Here is a 21,659-nt window from a genome sequence, read left to right on the forward strand (position 1 = left end):
GTTGTTTTACAGTTAACAAACAATAAACATATTATTATTTTAGCGGTTTATTGTTGCACACATAACATTTTATAGAGTATATTAAAAATCTAAATATTAAATCAAGCATTTTTTTCTACTGGGTTTCTGGGGGGTATAAAATATACATTATACATTTTTTTAACAGTAAAAAAAACGTTTTTGAAAAAAACTAATCTGTGTTACATAGTTCTTACATCCCAATTAAAAATAATAATTATTTAAAAAATGTAAAGCATTTTTTATCCAAAAATGTAACGTTTGTTAAAGATAACGAAATACCAAAAAATATTTAAATAACAAGTATTAACTAAAATTTACTTAATTATCAATTTGCCATTAATAAAGCACAAACAGGAATAGTAGTAGTATATAAAAAATATAACATTGTTAAACAGTAAAAACAAATTAAACTATAGTTTAATCACTATAAATTTGCTTTTAATGGATGATAGTGAAGTATTAACAGCATCAAAAACTGAGTGAAAAGTGTGTGTTTAAATAAATAAATAAAAAAACATTATATATATATATATATATATATATATATATATATAATAAAAATATAAAATAGTATCTAAAAATTTAACAATGTTTAACTGTTTAACTGGGAAAAAATATTACACCCCAATTACTTTAATTGTGTAATGATAATTATAATAATTATAATAGTAATTTAAAGCATTTTTTAATCTAAAAGGTAATATTGTTAAAGAGTAAAAAAACAACAACCATTAACTAAAATGTAATTAATGAGTTTAGTTTAATTACTATAAATGTTCTTTTAATGGATGATAATTATAAAGTGTTAACAGCATCAAAAACTGGGTGAAAAGTGTGTTTTAATAAATATTTTTTTTTAAATATATATTTATTTTATATTTATATATCTGTTAAAAATCTCTTAGTTTCCAATTACTTCAATTGTGTAAAAACAAACAACAGTTAAAAAACAATTAACTACAGTGTGATTAACTATATATTTACCATGAATTAATGGTAGTTATTAGTGTGATTTGCATTAAAACTGTGCTATTTGTGCGTTTAACAATTTAAGAGTCTAATTCACATTTATTTTGAAAACACCAACCGGAAGAGTTCCGCGTCGGTTTGTGGCGCTTTCCAGTGCCGCTAACACAAACTCACCAGCGGGCGCTCGGCGATATTTAAAGCGAATTTGGGTGAAATTATGGCCTCGAAATCCCTGAAAACCTGCTCGATTTTTGTGTCGAACCAGCTGTCGTTCGGCAGCAGCTTCTAATTTCTCCGTTTTTGAAGTCAGAGCGGCGGACAATGCTAGCCAGTTAGCCCGGGGTCGCTGCTAACTGGCTAAGGAAGTTAGCCGGTTAGCTCGCCGGAGGCTGGATTCTTCGTTTCGCGCATTTCGAGGCTGTTCGCCGACCTCTGCAGCCGGCACCCAGCGAAAACATCAGCTTCTAGCTTCACCCAGCGAAAACATCAGCTTCTAGCTTCACCCATATCGAATACAAGCCTCTAAAACTTACATAATCCGCTTTTAATATGGAGAGTGAACTGAATTTCGTCTAAACAGCTGGTTTTCTCCAAACGCTGCCCTTTTGTTTTGACAAAGGATCCTTTTTTCTTAAACACCAGCTCAGCTCTGGTGTTGGGACACTTTGTTTGGATATATTCTGGTAATGGCTCCACAGAAGCACAGCTCCTCAGGTGGAAGCCAGCCGGTGGGTTTCGGTTCTGGAGGAAAAGCCAACGGGCTGTACCAGTCCTCCTCCGCCTCCTCCTCCACCTCCTCCTCCGCGATGGCTACAGCCAAGAAGCCCAACATGCAACTCATCCAAGCCGACCACGAGTTGTTCCTGCAGGCCTTCGAGAGTGAGTTGCTGCCGTCAGCGAGTTGCACGTTCAAAGATATCAGTAGGAGTTTAATTTAAGGTCACAGGAGGCTTTACAGGAGGCTGAGATGAAGGTCTGCAGAGCCGATACTTCACCTAACACCCACGACTCTTTGTTAAAACTTTAAGTCATCTTTTAGTAAGTAGGACTGGTGGAGGAACTATTCATATACTTAAAAACTAACTTATAACACATGAAAAACTCCTGCATTCAAAGCATTCTTAAATAGAAGTGTGGCAGTATGCAACATTTACTTAAAATATAAAAAGTACTCATTGTGCAGTAAAATCTTCCCTTCACTATTCTATTTTGATTTAAATAGCTTCTGCATGAATGTAATATTTGCTTAAAGTTTTACTTGTTTTAACTACGAATGCTCAGAATAAACACTTAATCTGAACTATTCAAACTAAAAATATCACCAAAAGTGGGTTTCACTCGACAGGAATCTGAGAAGAAGTTAAAATATAGTGCAGTAAAAACTGTATAAACTTGCATAAAATCCAAATACCAGTGGTGGAAGATGTATTCAGAAACTGAAATTAAGTGAAAGTACTTATACCACACTGTGAAAATACTCCACTACCAGTAAAAGTTGGCAGTCAGCAACTTAAAATATTAAAAGTAAAAGTATGCATTATTCAGTAAAATGTTTCAGTGTTTTACTATTCTATTTGATGTTTTTGGATTAATATCCCTGCTGTATTTATGTGTATGTTGCATTTCACTGCTGTAGTGTACTTATTTTAAGTACTAATGCCTAGAAAATCCATTAAATCCTTCAGTTTATGGGGAATATTCAAATTAAATTCACCTAAAAGTGTTTTTTACTGCACAGGAAGGGGTGGAAACTTGTATGTAGTGCAGTAAAAAGTGTTATATTTACCCTGAAGATGTAGTGGAGTACAAGTATAAAGCATAGTACATAAAATACCAGTGGTGGAAGAAGTATTTAGATACTTAAATTAAGTAAAGTAACTGTGAAAATACTTTTAATAAGTAAAAGTCCTGCATCCAAACCCTTAAAGAAAAATAACTCTGCAAAAGGTGCTTAAAATATCACAAGTAAAAGTACTTGTTGTGCAGTAAAATGTTCCCTTCACTATTCTATGTTGAATAGAATAGTGTTTTTGGAGTGTTTTTGCATTAAATTACTGCTGCATGAATGTGTATGTTGCATTTTACATATTTGCTTAAAGTTTTACTTATTTTAACTACTAATGCTCAGAAAAACACTTAATCTCAAACATTCAAATTAAACACTGGACAGGAATCTGAGAAGAAACTAAAATATAGAGCAGTAAAAACAATATAAACCTGTATATAATCCAAATACCAGTGGTGGAAGAAGTATTAATACTGTGGTATTAATAATAAGTATTAATACCACACTGTGAAAATACTCCACTACAAGTAAAAGTCTTGCATTCAAAACCTTACGAAAGTAAAAGTATGTCAGTATTATCATCAAAGAAAGTATGCATTGTGCAGTAAAATGTCCCCTCTGTTTTTGGATAAATATTATTGTTAATGTTGCATTTTCCTGCTGTAGATATGCTAATTTTAACTACTAATGCTCAGAAAATCCCTTAATCCTTCAGTTTATCAGGAACATTTAAATTAAACGTCAGCACATATGGAGAAAACTGAGAGGGATGTTGAGGAGTATTATATAGTTAGTTAGAGTAGTTTATCATAAATTGAAGTAGCTGCAGGTTTGCACATTTAAGGTGAACTTAAAAGGTGAAATAAAGAGATAATTGAATTATTTTTAATCAAGCTTTAGTCTTCCAAACATTGCTTTAACAGGACATAATTTCTGGTTAATCTATGAGTTAATTTTAATCAGTTATATTTATACATGAAAACAGAGATATCTAACCACAGAATGATGCATAATAAAGATATAAGCAGAGAAAGCAGCTTGATGCTCTTTTTAAGGGCAAATATTTAGTTTTTTCACTTGATAAATGAAGGAATGATTGTCTTAGCGTGTGCTGACTGAGTGTATCATCATTTTTGTTTTGGTTGCTGCTTGTTTAAGCTTTATTTATTTATATTAAAGGCTTAATGTGTTGATGCTGTAACTGTGTTTATATGCAGAACCGACACAAATCTACAGGTTCCTCCGCACCCGGAACCTCATTGCTGTGAGTGTTGCTTTTCCTTTAAAAAAAATAAGAAATAGTCACATGATGAAGTTGACCATTACAGATAAGAGTAACACTTTTTTTCTACATTTTTTCTTTCCAGCCGATATTCTTGCACAGGACACTCACCTACATGTCCCACAGAAACTCAAGGAATAACGTCAAAAGGTAAAAATCCAACATTTATGATTTGTTTTGATGCAGAAAACCAAATTTTCTTTTTACAAAACCTAAAACTAATCAGTTGTGTTTTCCTGCTTCTTGAGGCTTTTGTTTCTTTCTGTATTTGGTTTCATAGCTTTGTGTTGAACATGAAGCTTGGTGTAAAATAGTTTGTCTGTTTAAAAGGCAGGTCAAGTGTTATCTGCAGAGCAAGTTAACCGACACGTCGGCTGCTGTAGGTGGGGGCCGACTGCTTCACTTAAAAGCTGCGACACCAGAGACGTTTTCAGTTAGGCTGCTTTGCATACAGACGCTGCACACACACACACACACACACACACACACACACACAAAAAGAGTCCTCTGATACACACGGGGCTGCCTGTGGTTCAGGGCCTCGTCCTCTCTTATCACATGTTGTGTTGAAGGACTGCAATCTTGGGCTGCAGAATTGTGCGACAAACTGATTTTAATCAGCTTCTATTCATGTAAAACTCAGGAGTTGCGAGTTAATTATGGGCTGATAATTAGTTTTTCTGTGTCGGATCTTGTTAATTAAGTTTTCTTGTACAGCTGTTTGTGTTATGTGTAGAAATATGTTTTAACCACACTGGAAGGATTGAAACATGTTTCCTTTGGAAGATCCTCAAAAAGCAACGTTCAGCAGAGAAGGAAACTGTGCCTAACCAGATCCTGTTAAAAACATTAAATTCTGCTCCTCAGAGACACTGTGAAAACATGATTGATTCTGCTAACAAATATTCACTGAAAATCTGTTTACACAGAGCAGAGAGGAGAGGACAGGAAAGGCTGTTTACACAGAGCAGAGAGGAGAGGACAGGAGAGACTGGAAACATGTTCAGTATGATTGTACTACAGGACTATATATATTGAGGGTGTCGTATCGAAGCCATACATTTTTGCATACATGTTGTATTTGCACTTGTACCTATTATAACCTTTTCGTTTAATTTCAGCAATAAACAAAAATCCAACTGATAAAAACAAATGTTGAGAGAATCAGGGCAGTTTTAACTTCAGGGTCGTCCTACTGAAATACTTCATCATGCAGCATGATGCTGATGTTTGTTTGGTTGTTTGTAGCTCAAGAACATATTTATCTGCACAAATAAATAAAGTAATCTATAGACTTCCTGTGGCATTGCAGGACAAGGGTTCATGTAATATTTTAGATTAAATTAACAAATCTCTTTGATGCTTCATTTTTAATTTAGTTTTTGAAGTGTCAACATCAATTAAAACTAAAAAAAAAAAAGGCATAAGAACCAGCAGTTATATGAATGTAATCCTTCATATCTGTTATCTTAAACACTATCACTAACACTATCTTATAGTAAATCTATCAGTCCTTATATGGCCCTGCACTCGTCAGACAGGTACTTTCCTCTGAGGAACAGTAGCTCGTGTTCAGTTGGTTTGGGACTAAAAACAGCAGCAGTGTTATTCCTGATTTGAAGTGGAGTTAGTGAACCAGGTGACGTGTCCGTCTGCTGCAGCAGTCGGCTCAGTTTCACTTTCCGCTGCTCTCCTTCCTGCATGCTGCAGTCACATGTCAGCTCCACAGTTATTAACCATGCACTGATTTCATAAATTAGGTTTAAGGCTGTGAATGTTCTCTGTCTGTTTGATCAGAAACTGGAAATAAAACTGGTTTAGTTTGAAGGGTTTCATGTCGAAACAAGTTTCCAGCCTCTCTAAAGCTCTGTATGACCTGAATCTCTGTGAAATCAAAGCAGCTTCTCTTCTGTTGCTTGTTTTGCTGTTTTTAAAATGGATGCATAGCCTTCCCTTTCTTCTGGATCTCAAGTCTTGATGTTTTATGTATGTAGCTGTAAGGCAATAAAAGTAAAGGCCCCCAGCTGACAGCACGTCTGGTATAAATCATTTCTCTGGATATAATCAGGGAAATAATGGCAGCCCGTTACACAGAAATGAACCAGGAATAAAAGCGTATAGCTGGATATAAAGGGGATTTACCCTGCGTTTATTTCCTGCTCTTTTTGAAAAGTATAAGCCTGGTTTCTCTGCAGATCCTCACAGGTGTTTTCAGTTACTTTGGGTCATTAGACGGCCACTCAGGTTGAAGTTGAACGGAAGTTGGGAATTATGCGAGCTCCCCAAACTCTGTGCACTAATGGGCGCGCTCCAAAACCCAGCGACGCACAGCAGATCTGAGCCAGGTGGGCACGCTGCACAATTACATTTCACTTCAGAGCACAAAAGGAGCTAAAACACGACTTAAACAATACAGACGGCGTGTCATGGTTGAATCTGGGTTGAAAGTCGTCTCTGCCAAAGCTTTGGAGAGAGAAAATAAATGAGTGTTATCTACAGCATCTCCACTTCCTGCAGGTCAGTGTTGTTGTCGTTTCTGACTCCTGCTGTTTGTCTGCATGAACAGGAAAAGCTCCAAGGTCGACAATCTGTTGTTCAAAGTGGAGAAGATGAGAGGCGAGCAGGAGACTCACAGGTAAACTCCTCTCAGATTTCATCGTTGTGCTGTTATTGTTTGATTTGTAACATTTTCTAAGTCAATCAGATATTAAAGAGATAGAAATAAAAACATAATAAAGATCTGTCGTCTGATGCAATATATCATCATTAGGGATGGGAATAATTAATCGATCGATTAATGGTTGTTAAGAATTTGGTTGACCACATGGCCGAGCATTCAGTTCTGCGGCCGTACATCAATCAGCCAATGAGCTGAGAATTAAGTTGGATGAAGCTACAGTTTGCAAACTGAAAGTTGCAATAACAATTATAAAACACACATAAATATATAGAGTATTAATATGAGCAAAACTAGCTTACTGTATCAAACCTTGCTATCATGAATTACTGAGTTTAATTTGTTCCAAAACTTATTTAAACACAAAACACATTTAAATATGAAGATTACTGTGAAAACTAACCTCATGGCTCTTCGGGGATAAAACATTGAACTCCTTGACGTTATCTTTATAGTTTAATCTCATGTGAGTTAGTTTAACGATCGACGGGATCAAGTCTCTTTTCGTCCTTTCAAAACTCAAGTGTCATACTAAATAAACGCATAGTACTAATAAAAGCATAGTACTGTATATATCTTTTATTTTGCCCATGTATGCATGCAGCGATTAATTGATTGTTAACGTTATAAAAAGAGTTGGCAGGTTTCTTCCAAACGCCCATCCCTATTCATCATATTATGTAACCACAAGTCTTTCCCAAGTAGTCCGCCCCAAACATTTGAACTTGAATCACAGAATCTTTCTGTATATGGAAATTAATCAAATTAAATACTGGCTGAACTGTTAATTCTTCAGGCCTGTTTTTCTTTTAGTTAACAAGTTTTAATCGATTCGATTTTAGTGAGGGTTAGACCATGAAACAAATACGTGTCTTGCTTGTTTGTGTTCCCAAATATTTTATTTGTTTTCCATTTTTCTGTTTCTTTTTTTTGTTTGTCAGTTTGAATCAAAGCCATAGCTCCACAAGAAGCCATATTAAACATTTGTCTGTGTTTCTCCTCATCCTTTGATATTATGTGTGACTTCCTCTGCATAACAACTTCAAAATGAATTAAGTGTTCTGTATGTGGCATCTTTGTTACGGTTGTTTTGCACATGCAGGTCAGTTCAGGACAGTTTACACTGGAATCTGATATCGACCACATTAAATAAAGTATATTATTGGATCAATTTGGAGCAATAAATCTGAATTGAGTACTTAATTTCTTTAGTTTCTGGGACATCAATGACCAGCACAGGGGTTCCACAAGGGACTGTTCTGGCTCCATTCCTGTTCACATCGTATACAGGGGAAATACAACTCTGAGTCCTGCCACATCCAGAAATACTCGGACAACACTGCTAATGTGGCGTGTATCAGGAATAGGGTTGTCACGATACTAAAATTTTCAACTAGATACTCGATACTCGATACCATTTTCGATACCACAAGGATAAAAAAAAAGAAAAATGCAACATGTAAAAATTAACAGAACCACATGTTAAATATTTATAATAAAAACACTTGTGCAAAAAGAAACTGCAACTATTATAACAAGCTTCAGATACTCAATACTTTTGAAAATGAGTATTGTATCCGGATGCAACGTTTTAGTATCGATACTTTTTTGAGTATCGATACTTTTGACAACTCTAATCAGGAATGGAAAGGAATCAGAATATAGGGATCTGATAAAAGCCTTCAGTGACTGCAGTCACAAGAACTATCTCCTACTGAACACCTCAAAGACTAAGGAAATGATCATAGATTTCTGCAGGTTCAAGCCCCCCCTTCAGCCAGTGAATACCTGTGGGGTGGACATGGAGGTGGTGCCAAGTTCTAAGTATCTAGGGGTATACCTGGATAATAAGTTGGACTGGTCCCTAAACACTGACGCTCTCTACAAAAAGCGGCAGAGCCACCTCTTTTTCTTAAGGAAGGTCGGATCTCTGGACATCTGTAGTAAGATGCTGCAGATGTTTTATCAGTCTGTGATGGCAAGTGTGTTGTTTTATGCTGCAGTCTAATCTAAATAAAGTAATTTTGATTAGATTTGATTGATTTTTAATTTTGCAGTGTTTTTCTGTTTTTCTCCACAGCTTGGCCTCTAATCTGCAGCTCACCTTTACTGGCTTCTTCCATAAAGCTGGTAAGTTTGTCCTCCTCAGCCGCTGTCCTTTGCTTTCCTTTAAACCCAGTCTGACAGGAAGTCCTCTGTCCGTGTTTGTTGTTTCAGGGAAGCCGTCTCAGGACAGTGAGAATGAGCAGAACTCAGTCTCTCTGGAAGTGCTGCTGGTCAAAGTCTGTCACAAGAAGAGGAAGGTACGCGTGTCTCTTATCTCAACCACAGACGGTATAAATAATGGACGTAGTGAACCTGTTGGTTTGTGGCCCGATTGAGGCATCGAGTTCAGCGTTACACTCGTCGCCATCTTGTTTCCGATACGGGGAGCAGACCATATTTGGACTGTGCAGGAGCGAGAGGGATCTGATGGCACTGACTACACGCTGTTAACATCCCAGTCAGGTTAACACCTCAACATTAACTGGGATGTTCATTTTGGCAAAAAACAAAACTTACCTCAGAACAATGAACAGCGACTCCTTGGAGTGTCTGTTAGTCCAACCAAACGCTGAACAAGACATTTTTAATGAACAAAACGCTCAAGTAAACTGTCATTAAGTGAAAATACAGTGAAAAGGTCAACGTTATGAGACGAGACCAGTAAATATCCTTTTTTTATATGTATATAACGTTAATATATACATATATATAACTTAATTGACACATTGCCGTGGATACGCATTGTTCTGCTTCTCTCCTGATGACGGCTCGCCTTGTTAGTGACCTGTCAATCAAAGGTAGCCACGCCCCAAATCATACCATTCTTTATCTTCTATTTTCTTCTAAATGGGGCCATTATTCACACTATTAACATCAAATTGTCTTGAAGAAGATTTTTTACTCTCGATTGAGACCATAGTGTTGTCCTAAGAAGTTTCTCATTTTGTATTGAAATTAATTGACTCAAATGCTTTTGCAGCCCCCGTCAGCGCCCCCCTGCTGGAATTTTCACTAGAATGCAGCTTAAGGCTTCACTGCTCAGACCCGGAGTTTGCCGCCTGATCTCATCTCATTGCTACTGATGTTTCACGTCTGTATAAAAAGTATCTGACGTGTTGTTTCTCGCCTCCGGTCCAGGACGTGAGTTGTCCGGTGAAGCAGGTCCCCACAGGGAAGAAGCAGGTCCCCCTGAACCCGGACATGAGCGCTGGAGTCCAGGCCAAGCCGGGCTCCTTCCCCACCCTCCTGGTTCCCAGCAGCGAGTTCGAGCCCAGCAACTCTCACATGGTGAAGTCGTATTCGCTGTTGTTCAGAGTGTCGAGGCCCGGGTGCCCCCGCGCTCCGATCAACGGCATGGCCAACGGAGAGAACCACCACAGCAGAGGTGAGCAGAAATTACATATCTATCAGTTAGAATAATATTCTACCCACCAGGTTAGTAGCTAACGTCTGGGAGCACAGTAAGTTTTAAATGAACCTCCAGGTCAGATAAACTGATCTGGAAGAGAAAACAAAGGTGAAATTGTTTACACAGAGCCGAGAGGAGAGGACAGGAAAGGCCGTTTACAACCTTTTTTGGTCTTTTTGTTGTTTCTTGGTCATTTTGAGTCTTTTTTTAGTCATTTTACATTGTTATTTGGTCATTTTGTATTTTTGGGCGGAATTTTTTGTCTTTTTTGGTGATGTTACTTCTTTACTTTTGGTCATTTTGGGTGTTTTTTTTTTACAACATTCGTGACCTTTCTGGCCACTTAATACATAAATTCCATTTTATTCCAATTTTTAAGAAACAATTTATCAGGAAAATCCTTTTTTTCTGATTTCTGTCATTCTAACTGTGTTATTCTGCACAAAGACATGTTTGAGTTGTTCCCACTTCTAGCCATGATTGTGTTGATTCAATAGAGCTGCAGGAACTGCAGTGAACTACAAGGACACAATGAGGAAAGTCTCCCTGAAACATCTTGTTGGGGTTCAGAGGGTTAAAGATGATCCTTCAGCCTGTAAGGTGGAGGAGGGCTCATGTCTCTCTGTGTCTGTTTCAGATTTCACAGAGGAAGTGGTAAACAGGAAGAGGAGGAGCTCCTCTCTCAGGGAGGAGGGAGAAACCACATTTGTGGCTCAGATGACAGTCTTTGATAAAAACAGGTGAAGCTCGAACGCAAACTGTCATCTTCTGACACACAGGGTTAAAAAAAAAGAAGTGTTTGTTTGTTCTGATGTGCAGCGAGTCAACGAGTGATAAAATGTTGTTTGTGTTCAGACGTCTGCAGCTGTTGGACGGAGAGTACGAGGTGTCTATGCAAGAGATGGAGGAGTGTCCCGTCAACAAGAAGAGGGCCACCTGGGAGACCATCTTGGATGGGAAGGTGTGTGTGTGTGTGCGCGTGCGCATGTGCGTGAGACGTTCATGTGAGAATATTCTCAAGAATTAAAGCTTCATTGCTCTTTGAAAGGGTGCATTATAATCCTCAGCGGCAGAAATTGGTCTTAAAATTATTATTATTTTTAATTCAAGCACTTTAGAGGTTTTCCTAAACCAAGAATTTCCACTCTTTAGCATCACATTTAAATTAAAATAATTGCAATTCAGAAAAAAAAACCTTTGCAGAACTCATTTACAACCACAGCAAACAATGTGTATTATAATTTAGTTTATTTTACCAGCTGTACACACACACATATATATATTATATAAAATATGTGTGTTTATATTATTTGTTTTGATCATGAATACAACCCTGATTAAGCTGGGACGCTGTGTAAAAGAAATAATGTTTAAGACAAATATTCAATTGAAACTGTACAAAGATGAAATATCTTGTGTTCAAACTGAAAAACGTAATTTTAAGGAAGTAATCGTTCCTTAAAAGGGTGTACTGGCATGGTCTTAACGTTTCAATAATAACGTTTATCGCAATAGTTTCTGGGATAATATATGTCATCAGACAAAAATAGCTATTGCTACAGGTCTTTCCATAAAAAATCGAAGGAAAAAAAACAGCCAAAATGATTTAAAAATTCCAAATTAAAAAGTGAAAAATGTCCCCGTTGATGCACAAGGTTTAAAATATGAAGTTCAACTTATTAAAACATTTTTACATGTTTGGATGCAATAATTTGTTGAAATAAAAGTTAATCGCTCCTTGGCACACTGGTGCCACCTGACATCTGGAATTCATTCACACACCGATGTACGCAGCATCGGGAGCCATTTGGGGTTCAGTATTTGCCCAAGGATACTTTGACATGTAGGCTGCCACGGTCAGGGATCGAACCACCAACATTCCGATCAGTATGCGACCACTCTACCAACTGAGCCACAGCCGCCCCCTACTTGCATTAAAATCCTATTATTATATCAGTGGCAGAAATTGACAAATAAAAATGACAATAATATCAATTATCTCAATTATTTCTGTAACAAAAAACAGTCTGAGGTCACACAACTCTGTTGATCTTAAACTAGCATTTTGAGATTTTCTGCTCTCTTCTCACAGCGTCTGCCTCCCTTTGAGAGTTTCTCTCAGGGTCCCACCCTGCAGTTCACCCTGCGCTGGACCAGCGACTCCTCCGACCGCTCCACGGCGCCCGTGGCCAAACCGCTCGCCACCCGCAACTCAGAGACCAACCAGGAGCCCCGACACAGCACGCTGAGGGCCACACACACTCTGGGTGAGCAGCAGACAACAAATATTTACATTTTAAAGCAAGCAGTCTGTCACAGGTGCAACTAAAACTGAGTAAAATGTTTTTCTTCTCGTCGCTGCAGCCGTTAAAGAATCCATAAATGCTGACGTGCAAACCAGAAGAGAGCTGATCTCAGCTGAGCCCCGACAGAAACTACGCATCTTCTACCAGGTCAGCCACCTGAAGGCACACTTTAATATCTGATTTGTATCTGATTTTCTTGGAAGAGTTTTATCCTCCATATCAGTCAGTTCACCAAAAAAAAAACGGCCTTACCTCAAACAAAACAGAGATCAGAAAATTCAGGCTAAATGATCTAATAATGTAGCAACTTACCCACCACCATCTTATCAACTTTGTGTTCAGAAATGTTGCAGATATTAGTGTTATCTTGAGATTTAAATTCTCACTCTTCAAAGAGTCGGAAAGAAAGAAGTCTGGAGAAACAGCTGACAGACAAACTCAAGGACTGAAGGAAACTCATAAACCATTTTTGTGTTATTCAATGCAGTCATTTGTTTTGATTTGCACAATATTTTGTATGCATTTTATCGGAAAGGGTTTAAAGAGCTGATTGGATGCCTACCTCAAAGACTCGTATTGTGCACATCTTCACTAAAGATTTTATTGAAATGGAAGTTTTTCGTCTATTGATAGTTTCACTTTTATACCGGCTTAGCCAGGTTGTATCAGAGGTTATACAGTCATGGAAAAAATGATCAGACCACCCTTGTTTACTTCAGTTTCTTGTTCATTTTAATGTCTGGTACAATTAAAGGTACATTTATTTGGATAAATATAATAGTAACAACAAAAATAGCGTGATTGAATTTGACTTCGTAAAAGGTGCAGGAAATTCTGAAAGTTCAACGAAAGTAGGGCGATTGTCTGAAGGCAGAAGGAAGTGAAAATCACTCAAAACTGACACATTAAGCAACTTTCTTAAACCAGAAATACAGTAATTCAGCGTCTCTGTCTCTGTGTCCAGTTCCAGTACAACAACAACACGCGGCAGCAGACGGAGGCCAGAGACGACCTGCACTGTCCCTGGTGCACGCTCAACTGCAGGAAGCTCTACAGTCTCATCAAACACCTCAAACTGTCTCACTCCCGCTTCATCTTCAACTACGTGGTGAGACACAAAATAACTCAGAGTATCAAAGTCAAACTTCAGGTTTAAGAGAAGCCAGACAGACATATCATTTCAAATAATATTCTTTAGGTCTTTTTGTCATTCTGTTCTTTGAGACTGATATTTGAGTCCAATTTCAACATTGGTATTAAATTATGGAGTCTAAAAATAATAATTATTTATATTATGATTTTTTTCATGTGTTTTTATTCTACCATTGTAGAATCATAGTTTCAGTTTTATACAAATTTGATGCGCTTCTTCTTCTAATAAATTAGGTTTTTTTTTATTAAATTTTTTATAATGTACTTTCTCCCCTTTTTTTGTTGTTTTTATAATTGAGTTGAGTGGACTTAGTTGTGGCTTTTTTCCTGTTCCTGACACATTTCTTGTTCCTTTTAATCTAAATTGTATGCAGCCTTATATGTGCGCAAACATTTTTTTAAAAACCACTTGATTTATACACCACCTTTCAAAATAAAAGTTACAAAACACTTTATGTGGGTAAATAAAAACATTTTAAATTTCCAAGTTCAAAAGACCCTAAAAGATAATTGATGAAAAAAGATTTCTCTAAATATTTAAACTTAAGAAGATTTTAAGAAGCATCTTGATTTATACACCACCTTTCAAAGTAAAAGTTACATAATGCTTTGGGTGTGTAGATGAAGATAAAAACAAAAAGTAAATAAAAAAAATACAATGCAAAAGAATTAGTGATGCACAATATTATCTGCATGTTATCGGAATTGGCCGATATTGGCTTGAAAATGAACTATCGGACATCGGCCAACACGCCGATATCCACCGATATGATAAACTGATTAAATAATGGGTTGCACATCACCTCTCTGTTGCATCTTGTTTGTAGCTCATAGAAGTGTGCAGTCTAGTCTGAGCCCACCTATTTATTTATGTTCTGATTAGGGACTGAAGCCGCTTATATTTTTTGTACTTTTTGTGATTTTGTTTGCACAGTGCAGATTGAGTTGTCACATATTGGGCTCCTGTTTTAAGTTAAATTTGTATTTAAGCAGCAGTCTGTAAGGTACATGTAGTTTTGTTCAATTTGGGTTTAATTGCTGTACAGTTACACTTTTCACATGTTCCCAGTGAACACAGGTTATGTTTACTAATTATGTCAATTGGGAAATTGGCCAAATTTGCCCTGATTGTGGGTATTAGTTGTGCGGGAAAAAAATATCGGTATCGGTAATCTGCTAAATGAGTTGTAAAAAATCGGCATATCGGATATCGGCAAAAAATCCATAATCGTGCATCCCTAAAAATAATGAATTCAGATAAAAGATTAAACAGAAGATTTTTAGAAGCGTCTAGAAGATGTTTCTAATGTTTCTGTGTGACTCTCGTGTCCCTCTGATCTCCGTCAGCCTCATCCTAAAGGAGCGAAGATCGAAGTCTCCATCAACGAGTGTTATGACGGCTCGTACGCAGGAAACCCTCAGGACATCCACAGCCAGCCGGGCTACGCCTTCAGCCGGAACGGTCCGGTGAAGAGGACCGCCGTCACGCACGTGGTCGTCTGCAGGTCTCGCTCCGCTCTGCTGCTTCCTGTCAACAGATCCAATAAAGCAGAGTCTGAATATTAACTCCTCTCTCCGTCCAGGCCCAAGAGGTCGAAGGCCAGCCTGTCGGAGTTCCTGGAGCCGGAGGAAGGCGCCCAGGAGCCACCCATCATCAGCGGACACAACCGCCTCTACTTCCACAGTGACAGCTGCGTGCCGCTGCGGCCGCAGGCCATGGAGGTGGACAGCGAGGACGAGAGGGATCCGGACTGGCTCAAAGAGAAGACGGCCAAGGTCAGTTCATGTCTCAACCAGGGTTAAAGTAGTTTAAAGATGTTTCAGTAGTTGGTAGTAATTTGGTTGAGAATTTTTGTTTTCAAATTTTATTTCAGTTAACCAAAATTATTATTATGTTATTTTGTTGGTTTTCGTTAACTATAATAACCTTGGTCTGAACGGGCAAATAAAGGAGCACTCCACTGATTTAACAGGGAGAAAATGGCCAAATAAACTGGGCGTAATGAATTAAAGCAGCTGTTTCATGGTTTTATTTTGGCTCTGGAGGAGAAAATAACCTGATGAGGACAGCCTTAAAAGTAACTAAAGCTGCACTGTACATACATTTTTGCTCATAAGTTTACATTTAAAAAAAGTTTTTTTGTTGTTACTTCACATACTTTCCCCTTTTTTCCCTCTCTAATCATAGAACCTGACTCCGGCACCTTATTGCATTTATCTTACTGTACTATGAGCAAATTTCTTGGGTGGGGGATATACAGCTCTGGAAAAAAATTAAGAGACCACTGCAAATGATCAGTTTTGCTGGTTTTACTATTTATAGGTATGCGTTTGAGTAAAATTAACATTTTTGTTTCAGTACTGACATTTCTCTCAAATTTGAAATTAAAGTATTGCCATTTAGAGCATTTATTGGCAGAAAATGACAACTGGTCAACTGGTTTTCAGATCTCAAATATTGCAATGAAAACATGTTCATATTCATTTTTAAACAACACAACACTAATAATTTAATTTAAGTTAAAGTTTAGAAATCATTACTGGTGGGATATTCTCAACCTTTAATCACAGCAGTGGTTTTTGTAATCTTCCTCATAAAATCAGATTTGGTTCAGGTGATCAGCTGATCAGTGTCTCGTTAAGTAGAATGTGGAGGCTTGTGTTGAATGGACTAGCTGCCATACATGTAGAGATGCTGATTTAAGAAACATTTGTGAGAGTGGTCTCACTTTTTCCAGAGCTGTGTGGGACGTGATTACAAGTTGATGTAAGAATATTGTACATTCTACATGCTGACCTCCTGAGAGTTTGTCCTGATCTAGAGTCTGACTGCTCTTTTCTCTCTGCAGCAAATCGAGGAGTTCACCGACGTCAACGAGGGCGAGAAGGAGATCATGAAGCTGTGGAACCTCCACGTCATGAAGCACGGGTGAGTCTGAAGCAGGGGTGGGGTTGACAGGTTTTAGTTCATGTAAAGTCATGGAAAAAATTATTAGACCATTGTTTTCTTCAATTTCTTGTTCATTTTAATGCCTAGTACAACTAAAGGTACATTTGTTTGGACAAATATAATGATAACAACAAAAATAGCTCATAAGAGTTTAATTTAAGGGCTAATATCTAGACATTTTCCATGGTTTTCTTGATCAAAACCAAAATCATTATCAAGAAAACCATGGAAAATGTCTAGATAACAGCTCTTAAATTAAACTCTTATCAGGTATTTTTGTTTATCATTAAATTTGTCCAAAGAAATGTACCTTTAGTTGCACCAGGCATTAAAATGAACAAGATATTAGACTGTAGATAGAATCCACTCATCAGATTTCATTTGGTTTGTTGTGGGTTAATTAAATGGCATTAATCGAAAAAAAAGTTGAATTTCTTGATAATTAACTTTACAAAAAGTAGGATTAATGAACATTTTCCACGAGAGTTACCAATTATTGAGCTATTTTAATTTTAACAACCACTACTTCCAACATCTCTCAGCAGAGATCTCTCAGTCACATAACTCAGCAGATTCAGAATCAATCATGTCTTCACAGTGTCTCTGAGGAGCAGAATTTAATGTTTTTAACAGAATCTGGTTAGTGCAAAAGCTTTATTTCTGGCTGAATTTCAAATGAGACGTCAAAAAAAAGTAAGATTTCAATAAAATATTACTATTTTAAGGCTTTGTTTTGGTTACTTGCTACACGTTTTAAAATTTTCTTTCTACAATTAATGGTCTAAAGTGATCTAAATATTAAATTAAATGAGTAATAGCTGGATGAATAAATAAATAAATATATTAATTTAATAAATTAAACTAAATCAAAATCGTGAAAAAAAAATTGTGTTTTTTACAGGCTTAAATCCTCAGTCTTTAGGTCAACATTTAAACAAATAGGATAAAAATCACCAAAATTAATATAATCTCATAATACAACCCGGATTCAGAAACCTTAATAAGAACAGAATGCACCAAATTTACAATTCAATTTGGTTATTTTTCATGATTGAAGCATGTTACACATGATCCATTCAAAGACCATCGGAAAGCTAATCAATATTTTCTGTTTACAGTTTGTCTATGATAAATGGTGTAATTTTTGGCTATTTTATTTATTTATTTATTTTTGAAGAAAACATGCTTTTCTAACCGATGGGTTTTGGGGTTCAGATGGTTAAATGACGAGTTGGACAATAACTCTTGTGTCCCTCCTGCAGCTTCATAGCCGACAACCAGATGAATGCGTCGTGCCTGCTGTTCGCCGACCGCCACGGCGTGCACATCGTCAAAAACAACCTCTGCCGCAACTTCCTGCTGCACCTGATCAGCATGCACGACTTCAACCTGGTGACCACGCAGACCATCGACCAGGCCATGGCCCGCCTCCGCCTGCTGCAGAGCCAGGACGCGCTCAGGGACGGAGCGGCGGCGGTGGGAGAGGACGAGGAGGAGGAGGAAGAGGAGGACTGGGAGACGGCCGTGGAGTCCCAGCCGGAGCTGGATCCAGATCTGGAGTACACGCCGTGTCACGACGAGACTCTGGGCGGCGGCGTGGAGAACGGAAACCAGAAGGAGAGGAGCAGAGGAGCTGCGACGGAGAGGCAGAGACTCTCCGGATCTGGCTCCGTTTTAAACTGAGTTCCAATCAGAGCAACAACAAAAAAAGATAATACCCAAAACAGGAAAAAGGCCAGAATGTAGAAACAGGCGACAGACAAACACACAGGTTATTGCAGGGATCATGTTTCTAGTGCAGGTTACATCACAACACAGAGCCGTCTATCATTTCAGTGAAGATCTGAGTTTGTTTCTTCTTGTTCTTCGTCACGTGACCGCTCTCTCACCCTTTCATTTCATCTCCAGCCCACTAACTTTATTAAAACAAACACATTCAGGCTCTGATCTGGATTTTGCGTTCGCTCCTTCGCTTAATTAAACATAACATTTCTGTTTGTCTTCCTCGAGTGTGAAGCTCCACCAAAGGTTTCTTTTTCACATTAATGTCACATTTTGGGTCAAATGTGTCTGATCAGGTCTCTGATGAAGTATCCAGTCTCTAGTTGTCCAATCTGGTCTCTGGGTGTCTGATCAGTTCTTTGAGTATCTGGTCCGGTCTCTAAGTGTACGGTCAGTTCTGCAAGTATCAGATCCGGTTTTTAGCGTCTGATCAGTTCTCTATCAGGTCAGAGACCTGATCGGACTCTTAGAAACCGGATTGGACACTTTGATCCATTTTGTAAGTGTCCGATCGGGTCTCTAAGTGTTTGATCCGGTCTCTGTATGTCCGATGTCCGATCCGAGTGCCCGATCGGGTCTCTAGGCGTCCGATCGGGTCTCTAGGCTTCTGATCGGGTCCTTAGGTGTCCCATCCGGTTTCTAAGTGTCTGATTGGGCTCCTAGGAACCAGATTGTGTTTGATAACGCGTCCAGGACTCTCATCAGTCCTCTAAGTGTCTAATCTGGTTTCTAATTCAGTCTTCATGTCTCTAATAAGGTCTCGGGGACTCTTAATCTTATCAAGTCTTCATCTTCACGTCTCTCTACAGTCTGTCACCTCTCATTCTTTAATCACTCCGATACATTCATATTTATTTTTAGTTTCTAAGTTCTTGACTCAAGACCTTTGGGACCAGAGTCCAGGGATCAGACACAGACTCTTGGTGCAGGTTCTCCTGCTGGTGCTCGACCCTTTTTTACTCCTCAGAAACACTCGGTGGTCGTTGTGACCTCCGCTCACTGCCAGCTCTCTGACACCAACATTAATGTTTTTTGTTTTGTTTTTCCTCGAGCGCTCGTCGTCGTCTTGCAGCTCCGCTCCGCTGAGCCGGACAACAAACACACAGACAGTAAACCGTGTCCCGTTCAGGCTCCGCCTCCTTTGAAATCAATCCTTCTGTCTCTTTGTGGAGGAGTACGTTTGTCTACAGAGAATTAATTACACTTTTAAACCATTAAAGGGAAAGTTCAGAAGCTAAGAAAAATCGCTAAACATATTTTTTTATATTTCTCCTAAAAAATGTATTTCATTTCAAGTTTTCTTCTATGTTTAGAATATTTTCACCACTAGACAGCTTTTTTCTTTGGCGCCACATTTTCCAAACTGTAGAACCTTTGTATTCCTTAATATTTCTGTGTTTCAGACACTTTCTGATAAAACATATGTATGAAAGTATGAAGCTGACAGTTCTACAGTGAGAAAATATCATATGAAAAAAGACTGACGGTAAACTGAAGCAGGGAATATGTTCTAGTTACAGTGAAGACTTAAATGAGATTGATTTTTAATGTGAAAAACCCACTTTAAAGGATCTGAACTGTCCCTTTAATCAGCTGCTGCTTCCTGTTTCTTTAACGAGAGAGTTGCTGCTTTTGTTTCCAGTTATTATCAAGTTATACCCCCTTTATTTGCTCACAAACGAGAGGTCTGGGAATCATTTATCATTGAAATTATTCATTTACAACATAAAAATGAACGAGGAGGCGGAGCCATCAACACGAACTGAAGCTGCCTGTTATTTTATTTTAACTATTTGTCTCATTTTTATTTCTCCGTTGGCCGTTATGTACATAAGACTCTTAAACTGTAATAAATACATTGCAATACGATTGTTTGGGAACCTGAACGCCACCCGGGAGGTTCTGTAGGTTGTTTTTTTATTTGACACCAAAGGGGATGCTGCAGATTTCTCGTCTCCTGTGAACACTTTTTTTTTTTTTTTGTTGTTGCTATATTTCTGCAGTCAGGACTGTCATTGATGCAGAAAATCTGACTTTTTGATTAATTCTCCCGTTGTGACTTTTCTCTTTAAAAGCTTTACATCAATCAGAAGTCTGATGGTGACAAACACAGCAGAAATCTGTTTGTCTTTCTTCTTCGTTGGAGCCGTTTGGTTCACGTGTGACAGATCTGGGTGACGTGCAGAGCACTTTTTCTTTAGTATTTTTTTTTTTAGTTAATTCACATGAGACCAGCAGCATTTTGCACAAGACGAGAGGAGCCATGTCAAGAAAACAAGACTTTTCTTCAACAGTTCTGTTAAAAAAAAGCAGCTTGACGTTGTGAACTTTTAAGTTGAGTCAGAATGGTTTTCTATTAAAAGATCAATTTTGTACAATTATCGACCACTTGGTGCACTTATTTCTCTGAGTTCAGGGGTCGAACAAATGCTTGAAATCTTGGAGAATGTTTAATTTGAGCCTTTACGTTTAGGAATAAGTTTGAACATTCAATATATACTCCTTGATAAATACTTAATTTTCAACATAATCTGTTTGTTCATCTACATAGTTACTTGGATAAAAGCTCTACCTACTAACCAATCAGGTAATTGGTACCAATCTTTAATTTTTTTTTATTTTTATTTTTATTAGTAATATAATTTGCGCGGCTTTTCTCGCTTCTGAGCATGCGCGGAAAAGCCACGCATGCGCAGAAACGCAGAAAAAAATAATAATATAATAAATTATTATAATAATTTTATTATTATAATATAATAATAAATTAATATATAATAATTTTTAAAAAGATATAAATAAATAAATAAAAACATTAAAAAAAATAAAAAATTACATTTAAAAAAAAAAATGAAGAAAAAAAAAAAGTAAAGAAGTAAAAAAGACAGTGGTGGAAGAAGTGTTCAGATCCTTTACTTCAGTAAAAGTACTAATACCACACTGTGAAATGACTCCACTCCGCTCATTTTAACTACCTAATAAACTTTTAAGTGGTTTAATTTATAAAAATGGGTAATCATTTTAAATGTATCATGTTTTTCATTTTAAATCTTGACCTGAAAAGTAACTAAAGCTGTCAACTAAATGTAGAGAAGTAAAAAGTACAATATATACTATATATAATGTAGTGGAGTAGAAGTATAAAGTTACATAAAATGTACATAAAAGTACCTCAAAATTGTACTTTAAGTCCAGTACTTGAGTAAATGTACATAGTTGCTTAAACAGCCTGTCCTGTCCTCTCCTCTTTGCTCTGTGTAAACAGATTTTCAGTAAATATTTG

General features: G+C 37.4%; 1 protein-coding gene across 1 annotated transcript; it reads left to right on the plus strand.

The window, feature by feature from the left end:
- Positions 1-1,148: 1,148 nt before the first annotated feature.
- Positions 1,149-20,757, plus strand: LOC131983289 (polycomb protein suz12-B-like). The gene is made up of 16 exons (XM_059347997.1): positions 1,149-1,869; positions 3,994-4,040; positions 4,144-4,208; positions 6,625-6,693; positions 8,816-8,865; positions 8,953-9,038; positions 9,919-10,165; positions 10,827-10,929; positions 11,045-11,150; positions 12,282-12,456; positions 12,554-12,642; positions 13,460-13,603; positions 14,995-15,152; positions 15,231-15,423; positions 16,497-16,576; positions 17,860-20,757. The coding sequence occupies exons 1-16, from the start codon at positions 1,677-1,679 to the stop codon at positions 18,278-18,280; spliced, it is 2,226 nt and encodes a 741-aa protein (XP_059203980.1). The 5' UTR covers positions 1,149-1,676; the 3' UTR covers positions 18,281-20,757.
- The last annotated feature ends 902 nt before the right edge of the window (positions 20,758-21,659 follow it).

This window comes from Centropristis striata, chromosome 13 (assembly GCF_030273125.1).
Source record: "Centropristis striata isolate RG_2023a ecotype Rhode Island chromosome 13, C.striata_1.0, whole genome shotgun sequence".
NCBI lineage: Eukaryota > Metazoa > Chordata > Actinopteri > Perciformes > Serranidae > Centropristis > Centropristis striata.